Below are 23,930 nucleotides of genomic sequence, written 5' to 3' on the forward strand. Positions count from 1 at the left end.
CCCTCTGCCCTCAGATTAGCCCCTGGTTGATAGGATTAGGCTCTAATGACTGGGACTTGGAAGACAAAGGGAGTTTCTGCAAAGAGGCTTAGATATGGAAGAATTAGCAGCAACCTTCCATTGCTCTTTCTTTCTCTCCTTCTTGCTTTTCTCTTGCCTTTTTCACCCCTTCTCTGCCTCTCCTCTTTTCTTTATGACCTTTCCTCTCATTGTCTCTTGCATGCACATTGTCTCTGGATCTCTTGTGACACTCTGCTGCTTTCTTCTCACTGGTTCTTCTAAATGTTTGTGTACTTTACCCACCTGACAAAGTGTTACGAATACAGCGAGCCTCAGCAATTTTTGGTACGTGAGTAAAAATTCCCCCAAAAAAGTCGAAGGATTCTGGTTGTGAAGGCACAGATTTTTGTTTTCATATTTAGTTTAAAATTCACTTGTCAGATTTCAGAAAGTACCTGACCCTGCGCTGCATGGCTGTGCCTGCCAGCAGTCCGGGTTTTATTGGCATCTGGTGCACAATGTGCAAGTTTCATGTCACAAAATTTGAGGTTGAAATTTGCATCTCGATTCATTTTTCTGTCTATAAATATTATATTAATGTCCGAGTTCATTATACGACAGGTCCGTCATTGTGTAGCATTCCTTTCTGCGGCTTGTTTTATTGCTTTCTCTCGTCTAAAAAGCCAAAGCGCCAGTTTGGGCTCGAAACATTGTGCTTTTTCTTTGACGCGTTAAAGAAAAATTTGAAGGGGAGCGTTGTGAGTGTTGTGAGTCCTCGGAGAGAGAATTCCTTCAGAAAAACTGTCCAGATTTGAGCTCCTCAAACATCTTGAAGCTCTTTGATACGATTCAGTGCCGTCAAATCACCTTCAATACCGAACACGGCTGCGGTGCCAATATTTTTTTCCTTCTATTTTTTTTTTTACGATAGCCAGCCTTATTAGCCTCTATGCTAAATGGTCTGATGCCCAAAGGCCCTGCTCAGGTTCTAATTGCCTTGGTCTCAGATGCTCTTCGAGAGCGAGCACCAGCCGAGACGCAACACAACAACGGCAAAAGAGAGGGATTTAAGAGATTTTCTGCCAGCTTACGTAAGAAGAGAGGAGAGCAGCTCCTTTTGGTCGGAGCTGAGAGGCTGCATGTGTGTTTATGTCTGCAGAGATAAAACCATCGGTGGATGAAACCATTAGAAGAGTATTGCTCAATAAGCCTTGGCATTTTAATTTGGAGCAGAGCGTGTGTGTGTGTGTGTGTGTGTGTTGTGTTTGGAGAGTCTTGTGTAAGTTGCAGTGCAATGCCGTGTTGCCTGTGAAGAGGAAAAACGGCCGAGGAGCCCAAAATAAAGGAGGGTGGGGTGTATGTCCAGATTTGTTTGGGTAGTCATGTATGGTGGTGTGAGTCCGAGGGGCCGAGTGTTGGTTTACTGAGCCCCAGCTGGGCTCTAATCCGACTGACTTTCATAAACCTGACTGGATGGAGCAGGCAAAAGCACTGGCATTAGCACGGAGGAAGCACTGTGGGGTTTTCCACAAGCCAATCTCCTGTCAGTCTTAATCCAGTTATTGAGCTGTTTATTTAGTTTCTTGCCAAAGCCGTGGCCTTAAGTTCATCATTTAGAAAATATAAAAGGCCCTATTTGTATAAGTGTTACAGTTGCATAAGCCAAGCATTCGAGCGACCTACTATCCGTTACAAACCACCGGAGGATGTTTAATTTTGAACTTTTAGTTACTCTATAGAGTAAAACATCCCAAGAGTTTAATAAAGCACACAATAAGCGACTAATTAGTGTGTATTAGATGTGTTAATACTTCGCTTTGATTCTTAGTAAAAAAAACAAAAGGTTCAAAGCGTGGACGTGGAGGTGGGATCTGTGAAACAGCCTCGACGCACATGTCTGAGGCCGCCGCGTGCAGAAATCCTCAAAGCCAAATCAACTGCGTTTACAGTGTAATAACGGTGACATCATGCAGTTTTCCTAACTATCCCCTGAGTTACGTTGAGTCCAATTTGCCCTAAAATGCTTACATACACACACACACACACAGTCAAGTATATGAACATGCGCACACACATTCTCCCCTGCGTTGTACACTCGTAGCCTTGTTGGCTTTTATCTTGCGCCGGGCACTAGATGAGGACCATATGCAGCCTCAGTGCAATTATAGTGTGGTGAATTGGTAGAACAACAAGAGGGCGTTTTAACGGAGCAGTAAATGCAGGTAAGGGTCTTTATTAAGCCGGATCATGTTGCACTGATGTTGTCAGCCGTAGACTGGCTCTCAGACAGAGCAGTGCCGAGTATGTTTGTAGGTGACCGTGTGTGTGTCTGTGTTTGCATGCGGATTTCATGTATCGATATGTAGCCGTTGGAAAATCAGAGGTGACGCTTACCTGTGTTACTTTGAGGAGCTTTCGAGTTCACGGGAACAAACGTTGTAACTTTTAGAGACTTGTGCTTGCACACAGTTTACCTGTCTGAAGGTCTGAGGGAAATTGCCTGTGATCTGTAATAGGTTTGGACGTGTAACCCCACCAGACTCTTTTTTTGTAGTGCCTGATAGGTGAAAGGTCAGCCTCTAAAATGTTTATGCGCGGCCCTGTGATGTTGCCTCCCACGGGGGACTCGGATTAATCCGCGCTGCTCCTACATCACTGATTTCTGGTTTCGTGTTTCCAAAGGTCAGAAAATATTTGCAAATCGTTCTTGTACTTAGTCTGACTAGATTTATCACAGATGGGCAGCGACAGAGAAGTACTGCGATCCTTTACCTGTTTAAAAAATAGTCGTACTGCAGTGCAGAATAAAGACAGCACGAGTACAAGGCACAGAGTTATTATCATCAAAATATACAAGAAACAGTTTTATTCTTGTATTATAATGCTGGATTGTCGTTCTTCATGCATGTTATGTTGTGGTTAATTGAGATGCAGCTAATTTTAGATACTTTAAATTAAATGAATATTTCTGATCATATGATACACAGGGTTAGGGTGAGTTAACTATGTGATAACTGTGTTATTTCCGTACTTGTGTGTGACAGAGTAACACTTTTTTTAAACAAATGCCAAGTGTTATTTGTCGATGCTGCACTCCAGCCACAAGTACACAGATTCTGTATCGGCCTATGGCCTCGATGCTGTGCGATTATGACACTTTATATGCAGAGTAAATTAGATTTTAGGTCGTATTCCAGGATTTTGGTGAAAATAACAGGAACTGAGAACTTAAACCACTGCTGCAGTGGAAGCTCCGGTGGTTTGGTGGTGAGGAGCAAATCCAGGCGCAATGTAATCACGGCTAACATGTCAATCCAGGCTGATTAACTCTGTCACTGTTTCTGGATGGAAATCCTGTTTTTTCCCATTCGGAAAGCACAAGTGGTCAGCCGCAGCTGCTCTGTTTCTCTCTTTGTTGAATCGCAGCAATATTTAGAGTCTGTTTTCCAGTTCAGTTATGTTTATTCAAAAATTACTAATCTAAACTAAATTGACGTTATATAACTCGGGCTGAGAGATTACCTCATATCACCAAAAGTCTTCGGGAACAAAGGAAAAAACACCTGTTTTTTTATTTTTTATTGTTTTATTATATTTTGTTCTTTTCTCATTCTTATTTGAGTTTATGATATATAATATTATTTTATTTAAAAGATTTAAAAATCTAGGAGATGCAAAAATGTTATTAACCTGCAAATGAAATGTCTGAAAGGTTTTTAGTGACGGTTCAAACGCTTCTAAAATGAGAAATTTGTTGCACCTCCAGAAGATTTTCTAAAATTAGGTTTTGTTGTTAAAAAAGTATTTATGTCTGTATTTATTTGTACTTTACACCATGTTGTGTATTGAAGCAATAAGAACAATTCACTCTGCTACAAACTGTTTGGAACCGGAGTGTTAAATTCTTGGAGGAAACCAGTTTTACAGTTTTTGCATGGACTGTCTCATTTAATTTCTGAATTAGACAAACAACATTATACACTTCCAGAGGAACTTAGAGCAAGCAGCTCATGGTAAAGACAGCAGATACAGATGCTCTAGTTCAGGGCATCTTAATGACAACGTAATGACTCTTTAATCTCTCCCCAGAGTCGATGCGGCATGCGGCTCTTTGGAATAGAAATCTTCAAATTTACAGGTTCTGTCTGCGTTTAGAAAAACCAAGGACGAGGCAAAGAAGTGAGAGGGAAGAATAATTATGTGAGGCAGGTGTGGTATAATGTGTGATAAACAGAGGAGGGAAGAAAGAGCGACAGAACAAAGGATGTAAAGATAGAAGTGACAAACAGAAGCACGAGCCAAGTCGTCTGTTGTTGTCTTTTGACGGTTATGACACTTGTGATAATTAACAAAAGCTAAATGGAATAAATTTACAACAAATCACGCTACCTTGATTCTTTGACAGTTTGCATGTGGGCTTAGACGAACTTTTCACAGAAAACAAGTTCGTGTCTCATTGTTTGAAAAGCCTTGGTGGATTTTTTCTTCTTCTTTTCTTTTTTTTTTTTGAGCAGAGTAATTGCTTCCATTTATTGCAGCGAAGCCACAGTTAGTGCACGGCAGCACCAGTCGTCTGTACTTCAGTGTGCCGCTGACATTTGTTGTTATGACAGGAATTTATGCCTTGAAAGCTTCTTTATTAGGATCCCGCAGGGTCGTACAGTTACGGGAGGGACTTCAGATGAGATGATGTGACTCACTGACCCCTTCATGAACTTCGGTGGAGATAACTTTGTTTAGGAGAGATGGCTGTAGGTTCACTAGCAACCGCTGCAGTCAATCAGTATGTTTGGTAATCTGATTCACTGCTGCCAGGATGGACGGGTGCCCCTCCGCTGAACTGCTGTTCAAGTATCTGACCTGATATGTGTATATATCATTTATTTTGGAGTTCACGTTGTAGCTAGACATAATGTCTAGTGTCTTATTTCTCTCAGGAGCAGACCTAAGACATGTTTCAAAGCTGAAGAACTCCTGAAGAGCGAGTCTCTGTTTTAGAATCAAGATTCTGCTTTTCAAGTCGGTAGCAGACTCGTGCCTGATGTCAGACAGGGTGACCTGCAGTCCCCCCCCCCCGGCTGGGGAGGAAGCAGCGTCGGTGCCTGGCTCTTGGTCCACCAAAGCACCCTGAAGGCATCTGAAACTGCTGATGTTTTTATCTCAGCGCGCACATCAGCCTTTTAGTAAACTGATATTTTAGCGAGTTCATTTCTAATCCCTTACGTTGCTGCATCAGTGTCTGATTTGATATCACGTACCAGCTACAAAAATAAAATCTGGGACTTATTTCCACTGTAGTACCTTTTTATTACCTGTAATCTAATATATTCCACCTGAGTTTATCAGTTTTATTCTGAACATTATAGTTTTTGTGTTCCCATTCGAAGCTTTGGTGTTTAAACTGATCTCTTAACTGAAATAGACAAATTAATAAAGCCTGTCAGAGTTGAATATGAATCTGTTTACTCCCGAAATGCTCCGGCTTTCATCACCTTCTTGACCATATGAGCGCAGCGCAGTGGTTTTGTGGCGTGTGAGTGTGTAAAGTACAACTGTACTTTCATGGTGACCATGTGTTTACTGCCGACTGGGAGATACAGATCAAGCCACAAGCCAAATGCTGGTCGTGGTTAAGTTTTTATACACTACCAGCCGCTTGGGCAAGAAACCGGCCATCATCTGGAGGAATGGTTTTACTCTGAAAATCCCAAAAAAAAAAATGAGAGTCAGCAGGGAGTGAGTGTGGCACAGTTTGTAAAAGAAAACATGAACATATTATTTGTATTTTTGTCTGGAATTACTTATAATTTTGATTCAAGAAACATCCAAACACATATCTTTAAATCTTTTTCAAAATAATAGTTAAACACCCAACTTTAAGCAATAGTTACTCTCTATATTTTGTTTTATTTCATTTATTTTTGCCTCTGTTGTTATTCCAGGGAAAATAACTCAGTAGTTCAATAAGTTTTTGTATGTTTTTTAATAAAACAAGATATCTGTCATTTGAAAATTAACAAATTAATCAAAATTATCACGTAAAAACAACCTCAAAAGTCAAAGACGCTGACTTCCAACACAGCAACACGCTGTATGTGAGGTCGTAACAGCTGTAACGTTGCATTATTGATCTCTGGACCTGAGTAAACATGTCCACCACACACTGAATATTACATTTGGAATCAAAGCCCTTCGTGTGCTTCCTTACCTTTACAGCTGCTGTTCCTCTGCCGGGGTTTGCTGGTTTATTACCACTAGGCTATGCTGTGCTCCCAGGCCACTCTCTCCACTCCAGCCTTAAACTCACACCCATCCAGGAAAAGATGAGTCTTCACACCTCCTCTGCAGCCTTCCTTCCCTCACTCCTCCCTTCCTATCGCTCTGTCCCCCCCTCTCTCTTGGTTTTATAGCTCGGATCCAACACCCTTAGCTTTTTCCACTTGTTCTCTCATCTTCGTCATCCTTCATTTCTCTGCTTTGCAGCTCTCCTTTTTTCTCACTTTTTTCCCCCCTCCTCCCCTCTCTCCCTTTTCTCTCTCTAAGGTGCTGATCAATTCACAGTCTCCCTGGGAGGTGTGAGAACCCCCCTCCCCTCTTTCTCTCTTTCTGCCTCCCCTACAATCCTCACCCATCCACCCACTGCCACCCTTACCCCCTCCACCCTGAGCTGGCCCACACGTGATCACCCCTTTACCCTTCACTCTCACCCAAATCCAAATCCTTTTTTTTTGGGGAGAAGAGAGGAGTTCATGTGACGCTGATGATGAAGACAATACTCCTTTCTTTTCCCGTCCTCCCGTCGTCCTCTTTTCACTCTTGTCCTCTCTCTTCCTCCCTCGGCAAAAGTGTTTGTGACACCATTAGCACACCTGAAATAATAGCGGCGGTGACAAATGCTGCTGGTAGGGGAGGGCGAGAAACATTGAGAGAGAGAGAGAGGGAGGTGTGTGTGATGGAGTGATGATCTCTCTCTCCCCTTATCTATCTGTGGGGTTAATTCAGACAGCCTTTCAGAGTAAAAGTGGAGCTGCTGACCCGGTGGCCAGTGGCACAATGTGAAAATTGACTGGCAGCATTCAGCACAGTGTGTGTGTGTACACGTTTATCATTCTATATACGTGTACATCTAATTTCACACACTTCTCTCACCGTATAGCAAAAGCAGCTGCTCATCACATATGTATCTATAGGTGTGATGCGGCGTTGTCAGTGCGACTGTCACCTCCGGAGCAGTTCAAGCACTCCCAGTATCATGGAGCCACATGTTCACATTAATGCAGCAGCTCTGAACATTAACGCGACACCTACATGTGAAAAAAAAGAGCTAAATGAAGCTTTCACTGACTGTTTTTCTATTTAAACCAACGCGGATAACAGTTAGCTTTACACGTTGTGACATCTGGAGAGGAGAAGTTATTCACGCAGGAAAGTTTGAGTCTTTAATGCTTCCACCTCTCTTTATTTTGAATGTGGTGAAGAGAAACTCAAAGGTAACACCTGAGCTGGACTGTGATGAAATGAGCAGATCTCTTTATGTTAGTTAAGGTCAAACAACAAAAAAATAACAACATAAAAATACACACCGCACATTTGCAATAAAAGGCAAGACATCTAGCACTATTATATGTTTTATTGGCATGTTAAATGGTTTACATGAGCAACAGTTCCTTTGTGTGTTCAACATTCTGCGTTTAGTGCAGCTGAAAAAGCCGAAAACAGAAACACACACACACAAAAAACGCTTCAAGTGAATTTTAATTTGCAGTTTTCTTTTATTTTTAAACAAAAAACAACAACTTTATCTTAATTATCTGAGCCAGGCAGACTCGTCCTCTGCCTTCCCCTCTGCATGTCGTGTAATTTCCAACAGCTCCGGTAGAAGGCGCAAATGATTAAGCATTAATGTGTGTGAGAGGCGAGAGCAGCAGCTCACATGAACATTTGGGGCCAAAGTGAATCCAGCAGCAGTGGAGGAAAGAAAAAAAAAACCTCCCAGAGGAAAAAGTCACACTTGCTAAAAAACTCAAACTGATTTCATGCTTTGAAATTAATCCTGTGATCAGTAAATCATTGGCATTGCACCAAAGAAATGAGTTTTCACACCACTGACCACACGCTATAGTATTTAGGTTTTTTTTTTTGGTGTGAGATAATGCTGCCACTATTTTAAATAAAAAAAATCATGCTTTAAAAAAAGAAAATCCCATCCAATCATCCTGTTGCGAATAATTCGAGACAACCTTTTACCACACTGTCATGAATAAATAATTTGTAAGCGATGATGGAGAATCAGGATGTAACACGTACCTTTTTCTCATATGACACCGGGTGCCACGTCGCGTTAAAGCTCGTGACACTAACTTTTTTAAAAATAAATCTCCAAGAAAAAAAAAAAAAGCTGAGCACCTTTTTTTTTTTTTTCTTTTCTCTCTGACTGAATAATTTCAGCTCCCAGCGCCTAAATGCATCCCTAATGAATCCGGCTGTGTTATTCTGACAGACGATAATATACTAGTAGTTTCATATAATTAGATAAGCTGTGAAAACTTTGCAGCAGGTCTATCTGTCTGCATGTCTGCCTGCCTGCTGCTGCAGTGACACAAAGCAGAGAAAAGACTCGGTGGCCCTTTTTCTGCAGATCCCAACACGTTTGGGGCGCAGAGCTGCAGGGCTGCAAAAAGTTTGACCTCAGTTTGACTCCTCAGGCTGCCACTTTACTCAATGTTTCTTTAAACAGCGACAGGCGAGCACAGATACAGACGGTCACTCTCTGACCTGGAGCTGCTGTTGCTTTTTTAAAAATATATATATTATTTGTTTTCAAATTAATATTAAAATGTTGCATTATTTATTCCAGCAGCCTCTGAGCTCAAAATAACTGGTGCTGACTTTAAAATAGTTAAAATATAGCAGAGAGGAACACACACCTTTCTCTGTAAATATCTGCAGGATGCGTGTTTAACATAAAAAAGCTGCAGCTTGTCCTTTTGTCTCCCCGGAGCAGCACAAGTCGCGGCGCACAGGCCTTTCCCTAATAACGCTCGCATTAGTTTCGGCAGTCAAACATGCTGTCAATTTACATTCCGCCGTTTGAAAGTAATACCTGCTGATTTTATTGAAACGACTCGCGGCATTACCGTCATCGCAAAGCGGATTAGACAGAAAATGACGGTCTTTACCACCACCACCACCACCCCACCCCTGCTCTCTCTCTTTTTTTTAAGGATGCCAAAATGCGCTGACCCTCACGAAAGAACAACTCCAGGAGAGAAAGTGGAGCTGCACTTTGCTTTTATAGACGCTAATTGAAGTAGCTTAATTGCTTTATAATGCCATTGTAGTTATTTTACAGTGGTCAGGCGCTGATGTGCTTCTCCTTTCATGTTAATTTAGCTTTGCTTTTTTTTTTCTTTTTCTCAATGACCCTCTAAAATGTAGTGTGCCTTGTGGTTTAGTGAGCTGTATAATCCTGTTTGCGTTCGACTAAACCCACAAATTTAAGTGAAAGTGGATTTAAAACGCGGCTTGTCCTTTCTTTAAAAAAATAACTTCAGCGACAGGAAGCGTTTTAATTATTTAATATGACGTCAATTAATAATAATAATAATAATAAAGGAGAGATAAGAGTATGAGAGCTTTCTACTTACCAATAAATAATTGATTTATCAAAATCGACGCGCACAAGTCAAAGCAGTTTATTATTTGATCCGGTATCTCGGTGCGTAAAAGTCCGTGCGTCCTGCGCGGCTCCGTGGCTTCTCTGCTGTCTGCGCCCCGGAGCCTCGCCGGACGGGACTGCGTGAGGGCTTTGACAGTCATTTCATGCCTGGAAATTTGTCCCATCGGATCCCACCGGTCTGGTTTTTAACCACAGGAATCACCGTCGAATGTGTGAAGCCGCATTATCATGTTATGACACCGTTTCTGGCACCGGGGGCAGATGATCGATGACTGGACGCGCTGCACGGGTGAGGGGGGGGAAAAAAGAAAAAAGAACTTGAAGCAGACTGTCACCGACCAGCAGCACCTTATGAGCATAATCAGAAGATAATGTGGATCTTTCCCTCGCTCTGCGTTCATGTGTGATGGGCTGAGAAATGAATAAAAGCTCCAGTCTGTGATCAGAAATAAACAAAAGTCTGTTTTAATTTCTGCAAATCCTTTTACGCGTGACTCTTCCCTTCAAACTACTGTCCATGTAACTTATCCCGTTATTATATTACTTCATATGCCATGAAATATATCATAAATATTTCATGTAGATTTGGATGTAGTTAAACTTCTTAATTAAAAAAAACCTTGATAGACGAAATGAAATAAGGTTTTGGAGACTTTTTATAACCCGGCGAGGAATCAGATATAACCAGATGACGTAGTAAATTCAAACTATTTAGTTAATTTACATCCACACGTTACTGAATTATATCATTAGTTTTCTTGAAATTACTCGAGAATCCAAGTTTCCTCCTCCATAAATCAAAGTTCATCAATATTTGACCAAACTTTTTTACAATCTCCCGTCTGAGCGGCTCGTTATGAAGAGGCTGAAGCTGCATTTCAGAACTTCTTCTGAGAGCAAGAGAAGTTGGCAACGCCTCGAGTGTGGCTCTGTTTGGTTTGGTGAAGTTTAGTCAAAGTGTGAGCGCGTTTAGGAGTAAGTAATTAAGTCAGAGATGTGAAGACTGGTGTGTGTGTGTGTGTGTGTGTGTGAGAGAGAGACAGTGTGAGGATGTCTTGGTCAAATATTCAGTGTTTTGGTGAATTTCCAGCCTGTAGAAACGGGACAGAAAACGCAAAGTGTGTGTTTTCTATTCACTGACCATGTTTTGTTTTGCAACTCCTCGCAAATGTGGCCTAAAACCGATCAATCAGCCCCGGATCGATCATGTGGGGAGCCAATAGGGGGCTCCTATCCCTGAGCCCCTCTGCCATTGGACAACCCGGGCAGACTGGAGCGACCCATTCAAGCGCTGCTGAGGGGGAGAGGGACGGACGGATATGTGAACTGTTATTCAGACGTAAAAGATGCACCGAGAAGCTGCTGCAACGTTTAAAAAACACCGATTTTTTAAAAAACGTGTCCAGATGTGGAGACTAATTACGCACAGAAAACAATCAAATCTCAACATTAATTATGAACAACACTGCAAGATAACTTGCATAAAGTTGAATGTATGGCTCTATTTATCTGGATATGACACTTTTCTGTAACTTTACGCCTCCATGATGACGCCCCGTGTACATTAATACAAACACGGGACGGTATAGGAGTTGATCAGGATCTACAGGAGTCGCAAAACCTGCAGGACTGGATGTTTGGCCACGAGCTGCACTGAACATCACGCAGACATGATGTTGACAGGCTACCAGGAGCTGAACCCTGAGTGTGGAACTAAACCCATAATGAACCGGGTTAAACAAATCTTTTGGTTAAATAAATCAGTGATTATAAAAGTCACCAAACTGAAGCTGCAGCTCAGACCTTTTCTTTTTTCTTTTTCCATAACGTACCTGACAATCTCTCACATCAGAGTTGAAAGGTGCTTCAATGAGCAGGTTAATAAAGTGTTTACAAGCAGAGAAGCTTGGATGCTTCAGACGCTCCACTGTTTTTTAAAAAACGCGTTCCAGACTGAAGCGTAAAGTCAGTGTATGACGCTGGATGTTCTGTGTTTTATCCCCCGTGTTGTTCCAGCTTCGCGGTGCGGCTTTGCTCGGGCTCGCCGGGGCTCGCAGGGTCTCCTCCCACCCCCCCTCCTCTCCGCACGACTTGCTGCAGCCCGGTGCGTTGTGTAAGACGCGACCTGTTATGGCCACCACTACTTCCGGGTTTCAGCAGTCTGGTCCAGATCCTCCGCTCCTCCTCAGCTCAACACACACATCCATTGTACACAAACGGGGCAGGCGGCTCATGCATACACACGCACTCACTCGCTCGCTCGCACACACACACACACACAGACACACAAATACGCACACACGCTCAGCATCGATCGTGGCTCCTTTAAGAAAAGCCTAAGCCAGAATTATCACCCCACCTCCTCTTGATCTCCTCTAGACGCTTTTGCATAAGAAAATCAAGCCGGGAGCCGAGAGTGATCAAAGAAAACGAGAGGAGAGCTGCTTCATTTTTTAACTGTGATTGTGACCATTAACATTTAGGTGGTGCCGATCCCGTGGAGACGCGCGTCGGACCATCATTCATCCGGTACTTTTGACAAGCCCTCGCGTTTTTTGACTGACAGGCGGAGTGGCAGAAAGCCATGAGAGTCGCCAGTTTTGTTTGAGGGGCTATTTTATTTTCATCCTGGTTTTTTGGGAAAAGGAGCCTGGCGCCGCTGCCCCGAGGATAGCCGAGGACCTATTCGCCGCGCCTGGGCTAAACTTGCGCAGAAAGCGGGGGCTGGCTTCACCGTTCCGTGGAACAACAAAAAAGGCATACGGGATTTTGGCTGAAACATCTTCCCATTTATTTGGATTTTCTTTCTTCATTTCGTCTCCACCCTGGCCTCAGAGGGGATTTATCTAAACTGAAAGGACGACCAGGGAGTCAGGAGGGTTATGGCGCAACGGGTACGTAGGGCAATCCCCCCTAAAAAAAAAAAAAAAAGTTTCTCTAAGTCTGCTCTGCTTGAATGCAATCCTGCACTGTAACGTGGCTTAATGACACACATACCCGCTCGGACACACACACTCGCGGCGAAAGTTTCGCTCGTCTTCCCTTGACACATGGAGACACAATCTCATTTTTTTGGCGTCTTTTTTTTGGTATTACGCACGGCCGCACTCGGTTTTTTTTTTTGCTCCACAAACCGGCCCACTGAGGGACATTGGAAGCGTGATCATATCTCACATCGGCTATGTTTTTTAGATTAGTTATGACAGGCCAGTTACTGGAAGCGAAATAAGAAGGGGGGAAGAGAGAGAGAGAAGGAGGGAGAGGGAGGGAGGGCATAGAGGCAAAACAAATCTCCACATTTCTCCTCAGACAGATTTCATATCCGAGTTGGAGTATTTCTGAACAAAACGGGGACCCAAAAAAAAAATTAAATAAAAAAAAAAAATGGTGATTTCACCGTCACTGCTGCTCCATCACTCACAAAATGTGCCAAAACATGTAATATTAGCATAATGCCAGGGAGGCAGTTTTTCTTTTTTAGTAATGAGGTGATGACAAACGCTTTGATTCATACACTCCAGGACTGTTTCAAGAACAGCGGCTGGGATCTTCACACGGAGAGTAAAACAGTGTAAAAGCAGAGAGATGTTAGAGCTGCTTTAGTGTGGCAGTGGAGCTGCAGCACGCTGGGCTTTGCACCTCTTTGCATTCAGGCTTTAAGTGATAATGCTTTTTTTTTTTTTTACTCTTCTCCTGGCACTTTGTTTGTCACTTCCAGAAAGCGTAATCAATAATTCAAAGCTCTTTTTTTAATCAGTTAAAGAGGCAAACCTCGAATAAAGAGAATTTTCTGCCATGGCACACTTGAACCAACATTTCTACGTTTGCACACACACACACACACACACACCAGCAGCAGCAGCAGGAGTGTGTTCACTAACTACCAAACACCAGCGTAAAGACGACACTACATTATTAAAGTCAAAACTGACACGTGGAAAAGTTTTGAATATCCAGCTCCAGGTTAACACTGAAAAAAAGAAACACACGCTTTTACTTGCTGCACGCACTAATCACAGACTGCTAAACATGCTGCACAATTATGAGCCTTTAAAAGTGGAAAACAGTGCAAGTAACAAGTTGGAGACTTTTGTCGTTGCACACGGTGAAAACACAAGAACAGCAGAAGAAAACCTAATTAGTGTCTGTTAATGATAATAATAATAATAATAACCGAGCCATGCTGCTGCTGTAAGTTTGGCTTTTTTTTGTGTGTGTGCACCCAATAATTTTGAACATATTCAATAATTCACATTTATTTTATTGACAAGTGAGCCACAGAGGTCAGTGTGAACAGAACTAGTCAGTCAGTGTTACGGAAGACACTGCTCCAAACATGACAAACATTTAGGAAATTAATGAAACTGTTTTGCAGGTTTTAACTTCACCTTTTTAGACTAAAACCAAAACTTCAGCTCTCACTTCTCCTGCTTTGAATAACTTTTACAACCCATGCCTGACTTGTGCTTTTATGGCAAAGTTTCACCCAGAGTTTGACATATTCTTGTGCATGTATATTCACTGTGGCCCCGCGTGTTTGTTGTGTGCAGTACGAAGACTTACCCCACTACGGGATGGACGGGGTGGGCATCCCGACCACCATGTACGGAGATCCGCACGGCGCCCGGTCCATGCAGGCGGTGCACCTCAACCACGGGCCCCAGCTGCACTCGCACCAGTACCCGCACACCGCCCACACCAACACCATGCCTCCCAGTATGGGCTCCTCTGTTAACGACGCTCTCAAGAGAGATAAAGACGCTATATACGGGTAGGTGGAAGCACTCGGATCCGCTGAGGGGGGAAAAAAACTCACTCTCTGGCGGGCAGGCGTGCATCCAGGCCTGGAGGGGGCAGTCGGGGTGGGCTGGTGGGTGTAAAGTCAGTGCCGTAGCAGGGAAAAAAACACCGGCTCTCAATGCCCGGGGACGGCCGTGCGTCTCGGTGAAGACACTGGAGCCCAAACTGCTGCAGAGGCGCTGGGGAAGAGAGCGACAGGCAGCCCCCTGTTTTTTATGTTTGCTCAATTCGGATTTTTCTACTTTTTTTTTAAAGTGAATCATATTTCTGAGAGTTTCTGCTGGTGAACAAGTGAACAAACACAAAGAGCGAGAAGAATTCTGTAGTTTACTTATTGAGGCCATCTCACGGACGTCCCGCTGTTTTAGTATTTCACTGAGCAAATTAATTACTCTTAAGAATGATAATGAGACAAAGTCCACTGTAATTAGTATTTCTAATATTCTTCTTTTTTTATTTTTTTAAAGAAAATGTAACATACGTTCCATCGTTTATTATGAGCAAAATAATTACCACATCTCTTTTATAACCATTTTAATTAATTGTGAGTAATGTGCCCAGCAAATTAAAAAAATATATCATGTTTGAAGGAAATCCCACGTATGCACGTCATTTATTAATTTACAACAGTTAATTAAAAAAAAGAGCAAAAATCCAAGCTTTGTGTTTTCACGGTGACTAAACACGCGAAGGGGAAGGAGTGACCCAACTTTCAACACACACCAGCAGCCTGGACATATTTACTCTGATGACTTCAGCCATAAATAAGCATCAAATGCGCACATTTAGTCGCCTACAGCTTCAGAGGATTTCGCTTAACACACACACACACACGCCATGGGATCCAAACAGTGCAAGAAATAGTTTGACTGACTCTAAAGCTTTTATGCCATTAGGCGCACCTAGATTTAATCACAGAGTCTGCCCGCTGTTTGCAGCCTTTCTCCGAGCCTGTGCATAATATAATAGCATGGGGGCTGCAGCAGCAAGTCCCCATGGGCGAGTTGTTGAAGAGTAGCATGGCTTGGCTAAATCTAGCCTGGAGTAGTCTTGACCCCGGCGCTGTTCTCTCTGGTGACATTTTGCCTATTGTGTGTGTTCCCATGCAGGCACCCCCTGTTCCCCTTGCTTGCACTGATTTTTGAGAAATGTGAATTAGCGACTTGCACCCCCAGAGAGCCCGGGGTGGCAGGAGGAGACGTCTGTTCATCGGAATCTTTCAATGAAGACATAGCAGTGTTTGCAAAACAGGTCAGGAAAGTTTGACTTTTTTCTCTCTTCTCTTCTCTCTGTTTTTTTTTCTTCCTTGCATGCTCGAGCTGGTCGAGCTCTTCACCATGCTCGAGCTGGTCGAGCTCTTCACCTGCAGGCTTTTTTTTTTTTTTTTTTTAAATGTGGAGCTCTGACTGTTCAAGTTAAGTCTGCAGTGAAAGAATAAAACCACTCATTAATAAATAACATTTTTTTTAAAAAGTGTTAATTTCATAAAGAGTGTTTTGCTGTGCGTAAAGTTAGAATTAACACATCACCACGTCAGGACTTTATTTAATCTATAACTTGATTATATTTTATATTCTCATATTTTATGAACATCTTCTTTTGCTTTTAGATTCGGGCAGAAAAACCTTTATTTTCATCGAATCCAGAATTGGATAACCTGGTAAGATTCTTTTTATGTTTTTTATTTTCCATAAAGCAGCTGTTGTTTGCATGTTTACTGGCGGGCTGAACACATGTGTCAGGGAGCCATGTGGCGCTGAGAAGTTAAAGCAGGATTAGAGGTTGTGTTCCTCTTTTTAGGCTGTTTGATATCATGATGGCCCCCGGTTGTATCTGTAGATGAAGGGCTCGCTGTTAGACAGCTGTCACAAACCTTTGAACTCTGCCTGGAAAAGTTATTCTATTCATGCTTTCCACTTTGTGCAGTTTGGTACTTTGGATGTGATGTGAGAGCAGCGTTTCTTTCCCTCCTCACGACTAGTTGGTGGCTAATAGATCTCTGACTCTGAGGCTTATTGCTGCGCCAAGGCTGCGCCGTGCGCCTGCTCTCCATATTGCAATAACGTCCAAGTTTAATATCAGTTCCACATAAAATCCATTCACATGAATATTTTTGCTCGTCTGCAGTTTCTTGTATTGAGAAAAACGTGCCTGTTTAATATCAAGAGATGTTGAGCAGCTCATTTTTTTATTGTTATTTTAATTTTTCAGATGATTCAAGCCATTCAAGTTTTACGATTTCATCTTCTGGAGCTGGAGAAGGTAATATTCTCTCTCGTCTTTTTTTCTGTCCAGTGTGCCTCTTCAGACCTATGGGCTGTATTTGCAAAAAAAAAAAAAAAAGTATTTTTGCTAGTCGGTTATAATTAGCGTCAAAATCAATCATGGGGCCATTTCTCTTCCGCGTTTAATCACGACGCAAGCTGTTACAACTGGAACGGATATCTCTGTGCCCAAAATCTCCCCCCGCGTGTTTTAATGAAGTTTAATGCTGGCAGAAATTGCATGCAAGGTGAAACATAAAGGCGAACTTTGCGGGGTTTTTATTAGAAATGATTCTTTGTGGAGGGCAAAAGGCCTCAGGCAGCCATCTGTGGGCAGGCGGGGAGTGGTGGGTGTAAAACTCTGATTTGTCTTCGCATCAGATGGACTGTGCTGTCAACTTTAACCCAAACTTGAAAGGTTATGAAACATCACGAAAGCTGTTAAAAAAGTTTTTCAGATCATGCAAACTCGTCAGATTCTGAAACTCTGCAGAACTCTAAAGCAAAGCGTGTGAACGAGGCTGCAGACGCAGTGCTCTGTGATAATGTAACAAGTAGCCCGAATGAACCAGTTTACCTTAAACGTCAGTCAAGCGGGTCACCCTCCTCTAATGGCCACTACCCGGGGCACCGATGATGAATTTAACACGGGTGTTGAGTGCGTCGTAGCCCCTGAGCCCTCTTGTCACTGTCAATTTTCGACGATATCTCTATTTTGTGCAGAGGGAGAAAAAAATAAAATAAAAAAAATAAAGTTATGGTCACTGTCCGGATGGAGCGCACTGCCACCACGGCACGGCACGGCACGGCACGGAGACTGGACACACGCAAAGTGATCCTAATTCAGTTTTTTTAAATGTTTTAAGTAAAAAAATGATCCTAATTCAGTTTTTTTAAATGTTTTAAGTAAAAAAAAACATTAAAAGTTTTAATTAAAATAATAACTAGAATTAAAGTTTGTGATAATTTATTCATGACGTTCAAACTGTGCTGTGATAAAAAAAAATTGATCTTTTTGCATGTCACAATCTGTCGAGTGTGTGTGTGTGTGTGTGTGTGTGTGTGTGTGTGTGTGTGTGTGTGTGTGTGTGTGTGTGTGTTGGAGCGGTGTTGTGGTTCCACATGTCACTCCTGTGTGATGATGTCCCTTTTGGGGGTAAATGTGTGTGTGTGTGTGTGTGTGTGTGTGTGTGTGTGTGTGTGACGCCTCTGCCTCCCTTCACACACACTCTCTCCCTCTCTTTGTGAAGGTACACGAGCTGTGTGATAATTTCTGTCACCGGTACATCAGCTGCTTGAAAGGCAAGATGCCCATCGACTTGGTCATAGACGACAGAGAGGGCGGGTCCAAATCAGACAGCGAGGAAATCACAAGATCATCGGTGGCCCTTGATCAGGTACATCTCTCTCTCCCTCCCTCCCTCCCTTCCTTCCTCCCTTTCTCTCTCTCAGTGTGTGTGTGTGTGTGTGTGTGTGTTCTCCTGCTGGCTATTCAGCTATTCTGGGTCACTACTCCGCTGCGCTGTTATTTGCATATGATTAAGGCCGTTTTACATTCCATCCATCGGAATGAAAAATTTTCTGAATAATGTTGCTATTATTGGCCCATTAAGACTTGAACCCGGAACCGACCTGGGAAGATTAGCTCGAAAAAGCTATCGCCATAAACTTGACCTGTTTCATGTCGATTTTAATTTAGTGCCTCTCTCCATTTTCCCTCCTCTCTCTCTCTCTCTCTCTTTTTAATTTTTTTGAACCCAAACCAAACGTTATCAGCTCGTCTCTCTAGCCCAGGAGAGCGCAGCAGTATGGGGGCTGCAGACTGTGGTTTAAGGTGCCTTGGTTTCTCTCTCCACTGTGGAGTTCACGGTTCATTACGCGTCTTGTCAGTATTTTTCCTTAGACATGAGTGCACATTGCTTATCGAGACCCCTCCTCTCCTCCTCCTCCTTTATTTCGCTCAGAGCGCACAGATTCAGCACCAATAAGGAGTTTTATTTATTTATTTCATTTTATTTCAGTCTATAGAAGCAGCGCGTATTAAAGGTAGATTAGGGAGTGTTTCCTTTTGTGCCGATATCAGAGATAACCACAGCCCTTCATTATGTGCTCCACTGACTGTTGGCACTCCGGGGACATTGTAGTGTGCGCACAGGCATGACCCTAATGGTCCATACACTGCCGTTAAATAATGATAACAGCAACCAATGATTAGAATTATGCAAATCTGGATTTTCGGCCATTAATAGCTGGAGTCATTTGTGCGGGAGACAGGGCTTGCGGGCTATGAGACCACGTTCAAACTATCCCAGAGTTTTTTTTTTTTTTTTTTTTTTTTTTTTTTTTTTTTTTAGCGGCTGTAGAACCTATGTGGATGCCGACCCAGGGAAAAGAACTCAAGTGTCCAAATTAAAGGGATTAGTTGGATAGTCCGACATAAAAAGTAATGAAGCGATTAGGCTAAATAATTTAAATCCGCGGACTTCCATATGGTTGAGTGGCTGGTCTGAGTAGAGGAGAGAGAGAGAGAGAGAGAGGCAGCCACCGGCTTTTATGTTCTGTGCTGAATGGCAGGACTGGGAGCGGACTTGGAGGCCCGATTGGAAAGACCCCCCCCCCGCCGCACATGCACTCCCTTGCATATCCCCCTCCCCGACCCCTTATGGCCTGATTATGGAAATGAGAAAAGACACCCGGAAGATAATCTTTTCATTTAATCCAGAAACAGAATTAAATAACACAGACGCCACTTGTGCATTTAAGTGTCTCTTTGAAGGGGCTTGTTGGATCCTCTTGGGATTTAGTTGTCAAAAGTTTTTTTTTTAAAATATATATCTAGATGGATATAGACAGGTCAGGACATGGAATGAAGCTTTATGGTATACAGATATGGAAATAGAGTCTGTTAAAACCCCTGGGTTTCTAGGTATAAGAGGAAAATTATGTTGTGCTTGGGGCACTGATGCAGATCTTTAATTGACTGTAAGATGAAGACATGGCCTATTTTAATATAATGATGCTCCCCTACATATAGCCAATTCAGGGCATAACCACATAAGCTTGTGTTTACACTGATATGACAGAATAATATAAATGACCTGCAGGCATAGTTTCAGCATTAAAAACACAGGGGGGGGAAACTTTTTGACAGATGTGTAACACTGAGGGATGGGCTTGATGTTCCAGTATGGAGACTGTCCACAGCAGCAGGCTGTGTGTAGAAGGGCATATCCAAACAGGCAGAGGAGTGCATGCCTCTCACTGCTGAATACTTACATTGTCAATCTAATGGCAGTGCACTTCATAACTTACTCGCGTCTGAATATATGTTTTTTTTTTTTTTTTTTTGGATGGGAGTTTTGTGCAGGGGCTATTTTTGTGTGACATCTTATCTGCGGTTGTTAGGCAGTGACATCCTTAACGAATTTGCGTTGTGTGTGCATTATCTCTTTCCATATGTATTTTTAATATATGCCCTCGGGCATAAAGTTGAAGTGGACTGGAAAAAAAATGCTGAGAATTTGCACAAAAGAACAATGTTAACAAGACGGAGAAAAGCAGGCTCATTTATTCATAAACCAATTTATTCCAGTGAGGCGACTGTAGCAGAGGAGGAAAGAAAAAAAAATGTCAGAGGCAAAAAAAAAAATACTTTGAATTTATTAAACTCAACAATCCAACAGCTCTGACTTTCTTGCTGCATTATGCACCCTTGCGTCATAACAATCATTTTCTGAATATTCTTTACATGTCTTTACGTTTGTTTTGTCAGCCTTGCCTGTGCAGTGCAGTGCAGTGCAGTGCAGGGCGAGTACGGAGCGACAACTGAGCGCCCCTTTCAAAAGAAAGCAGAGCATAGCTGAGAGGTGAAAAAGTCAGAGAGGCTCTGCGCTGGCTTGTGAATGCAGCCCAGCCAGTTTGGGCTCACCCTCCTGTGTGTGTGTGTGTGTGTGTGGGTGTGTGTGTGAGTGTGCACAAGCTCTGTGCATGCATCTATCTACAAGTGCATGCATATATATGTGTATGTCTTTCTATGTGTGTTTGTGTGCATGTGTGTGTGTGTGTGTGTTCAGGCTGGCCTGATAAATGCAGCACCCCCCTCAGGTGCTATGTGAGTGGAGTGACTGGTTAGCACCAGTTGGACTTTCTTAACCCTTTCCCTGCCGCTCCCTGGAGAGCTTCCCCACCACCTTTTGCTTTATTTCTTCACATTTCCAGTCGGCCTCGTTATACATATGCTCCGAGCTCGGCTGTAATACACATAAAAAGAGACAATAAAGTAAATTCTGCAGCCGTCTTTTAATGTGGAAAGCCTTGTGTCCACTTTGAACATGGCTCTTGTCTCTGTGCTTCTTGTTGTTGCGGAAATGTGGCAGCGGTCGCTCTGCTGATTCGCCTGGTTCCACACATGTTCTCTCCTCAGCCGTCACAGAAAGCGGGGAGGTATTTCCACGCACGCCCGTACGTCATTTGCACAGTTGCCTTTAATTGCACAGAGAGCACAGGGAGGGGTGCAGCAATTTGCTAATGAACTCCGAGGGCCCGGGCTCTCCTCTGTAGAGCAGAACAACTACTAATAGTGCTGAGGACTCACTCCAAGTCTCAAGAGCTCCTCTACTTGATTGAGCCATGCAGGCTTGAAGTGGGGCTGGAAATAATTGAAATTTTCCCTTAAAAAAAAAAAATTCTCCGCCTGCCCTTTTTGTGGGAGAGTCTTGGATGATTATGAATGCTCAGCAGTTTGATTTGTTGGGTTAATTTTAGTGGAGAGGTATTTTTACACTGGAGACGTGTGTTATTTTGTTTTCTCTGGTGAGATCACGTAAAAAGAATGTGAAATACAGCCTGACAATCTGAAACAAACATCTATACGTTTGGGATCTGTTGCTGTCTACTTTATGTTCCCGGCACAATCTTTCCTAAACAAACCCCGGGCCTGTGTGAGCTTCAGTGTTGTGGTCACTGTGTAAGAATTTACTCTTGATAGTGCTATCGCGGTATCTTTCTTTCTCCCCCCCGTCCTCCGCCCCCCAACAATTGGCACTGTTATGCCATACAAGTGCTGGTTTCCAGGTCAGTGAGACCCAGCAGTGTTGGTTTAGGTAACTCTGGCGGTCAAAGAGTGACCCCTGTGGCCCCCCCCACCATCCCCTCCTAACTCAATGGAAACCCTGACCGCTGGGGTCAGCCACTATTTTCCTAATCAGTACACCGCTATCGCTAATCTATCCGCTTCTCGTTGAAGTATGGATCGAGTTACACACGACTTAACACACACACACACACACACACACACACACACACTCTCTCTCTCCTACAGTGGCACGCCGCTGATCCTCATACAAACTTTTGAATCATCGTGGTGATTGTTGGTAATAGCAGCTTTTGTAGTTGAACAGAGGAGAGGTTTGACCCCCACTCGCCTCCCTCCTCCTCCTCCTCCATCCCCTCCCCTGAACTCCCCCCCTTTTTTTTTCTCCTCCTTCTTCTTCTTCTTCTTCCACCGGGGGAGTGAATGCGGGGCGGCTGTTAAGGATTCAACAAGTGATACAAAGAGGCGACCACGTGACTCGTGTGTTTCTTAGCCTCTTCATTATTGTGGTGGAATAGCAAGTAGGGGTGATTCTGATTAAGCAAATCAAGGCCAGTGTTGACTTCAAAGCCCGGGAGCTTCTTCTATACTTTCATATAGTTTCAGACCTCCGCTGTGCATTTCTTTCTTTTCTTTCTTTTCTTTTTTATTGTTTTTGTTTTTCAGTTGATTTATTAGTTGTTTTTAAATGGTGCAGTATTGCTTGGAAACTGGTTGCTCAGCGCAGCCTCTCTCCATACTCTTGTTGTGATAGCCACAAAATCCCAATTGCAAATAAAAGTTCTTGGCTTGTGTCTCGTGTTACTTATGATGGGCGGCCATGTCTGTCCCCGAGGCCTGCTGCGGTTTCTTTGGCTAAGTAAACAATAACCTGGCTTAACACATGTGTACTTAGCTAATGGAAAGTTCCTCTCCACCACCCCCCCACCGCCACCGCCTCCCCTTAACCCCCTGCGAGTCTCCGACAATGGCCACCGTCACAAACAGCCCCGTCTCCAAGGGTTTCCAACCCCGAGAACATCCCACAGCAGCACGGAGCTATAGGCTAAGGCTAACGAAGAAACCACAGCAAAAACATGTCATTAAGAAATTACGCACCGCCTTTTCATTCACAGCTGAAGGAGGAAAAAAAAAAGGGAGATGGGTGGGGGGGAATCTGCTTTGTTTGGGGTTAGATAGCACGGAGGGGAAGAGCTCCACTTCATGTTTGTGTTTGGATCTCAGCTCGCAGAGAGTAAACAAGCGAGAGCCGGAGTGGAAGAGGCCACAGAGAGAGAGAGAGAAAGAAAGAAAGAAAGAAAGAAAGAAAGAAAGAAAGAAAGAAAGAAAGAGAGAAAGAAAGAAAATCACTTTGTCAGTTTTCTGCGAGTGTCATCTAAATGGACTTTGAAAGCTCTGGTAATTATCTCAAACGTGTAATTATCTTTGGTTGTCTCTCCACGAGGTTAACCCACCGGTTTAAAAAAAAAAAAAAAAAAAAAGAAGAGTACCTGACGGCTATTTCAACATAGCATACTTTACTCACTCAAGAGACCAAATCCAGTTTTCTCCCTCACCCCCCTTCAGCAATTATAAGGTTATTTCTTCTTTCTTTTGTCTATTGTGAAGAGTTAGGGAGGAAAAAGGGAGGAGAGGGGGGGGTGCAGAACAGAATGGGGAGAGAGGGAAGGAACGAGGCAGGAGGGGGGGGGTTCTTTGCCTCTCACCCTCCACTTTCTTTTTTTTTTTTTTGCACCACGCATACCATTATCAGCCCCTCTTTTCACTTTGCAAGCACTAATATTGCAGCAGAGGGGAGGAGAGAGAGAGAGAGAGAGAGAGACAGAGAGAGAGAGAGCGGAGGTAGTTGGGCGAGCACTTGCCTGGCCGGTTATCAGAGAGGCAGATCCTGCTTTATCTAGTCACAGTGGAAAGCAAAGTAAACAAGAGTTTACAATAGCCGGCCTTTCAGCCCCCCCCTCCCTCCCTCCCTTCCCTTTTCACTATACCAGCTTCCACGGCGGCGTTCCGAGCGGCTGAGTGGGAGAACGTGTCCGCAGTCATCACACCCCGCCGCAGCAACACATGGCATTTTCTCGCAGATTTCTCCAAACTT

The 23,930-nt window shown here is 43.3% G+C and overlaps 1 protein-coding gene across 2 annotated transcripts in view; it reads left to right on the forward strand.

Moving 5' to 3' along the window:
* meis1b (Meis homeobox 1 b) overlaps positions 1-23,930 on the forward strand; it is a 145,054-nt gene that overhangs the window by 53,929 nt on the left and 67,195 nt on the right. Inside the window, exons 1-6 of one of the 2 annotated variants that reach the window (XM_010745799.3) lie at positions 11,846-12,573; positions 14,230-14,450; positions 15,589-15,730; positions 16,089-16,139; positions 16,691-16,741; positions 17,994-18,140. In XM_010745799.3, coding sequence (XP_010744101.3) covers positions 12,562-12,573; positions 14,230-14,450; positions 15,589-15,730; positions 16,089-16,139; positions 16,691-16,741; positions 17,994-18,140 — 624 coding nt within the window. In that variant the 5' untranslated portion in view covers positions 11,846-12,561. Of the gene's footprint in view, positions 1-11,845; positions 12,574-14,229; positions 14,451-15,588; positions 15,731-16,088; positions 16,140-16,690; positions 16,742-17,993; positions 18,141-23,930 lie in introns of those variants that run through there. The other variant, XM_027277424.1, reaches the window with a different exon arrangement.

The sequence above is a fragment of the Larimichthys crocea genome, chromosome III (genome assembly GCF_000972845.2).
Source record: "Larimichthys crocea isolate SSNF chromosome III, L_crocea_2.0, whole genome shotgun sequence".
Classification (NCBI taxonomy): domain Eukaryota; kingdom Metazoa; phylum Chordata; class Actinopteri; family Sciaenidae; genus Larimichthys; species Larimichthys crocea.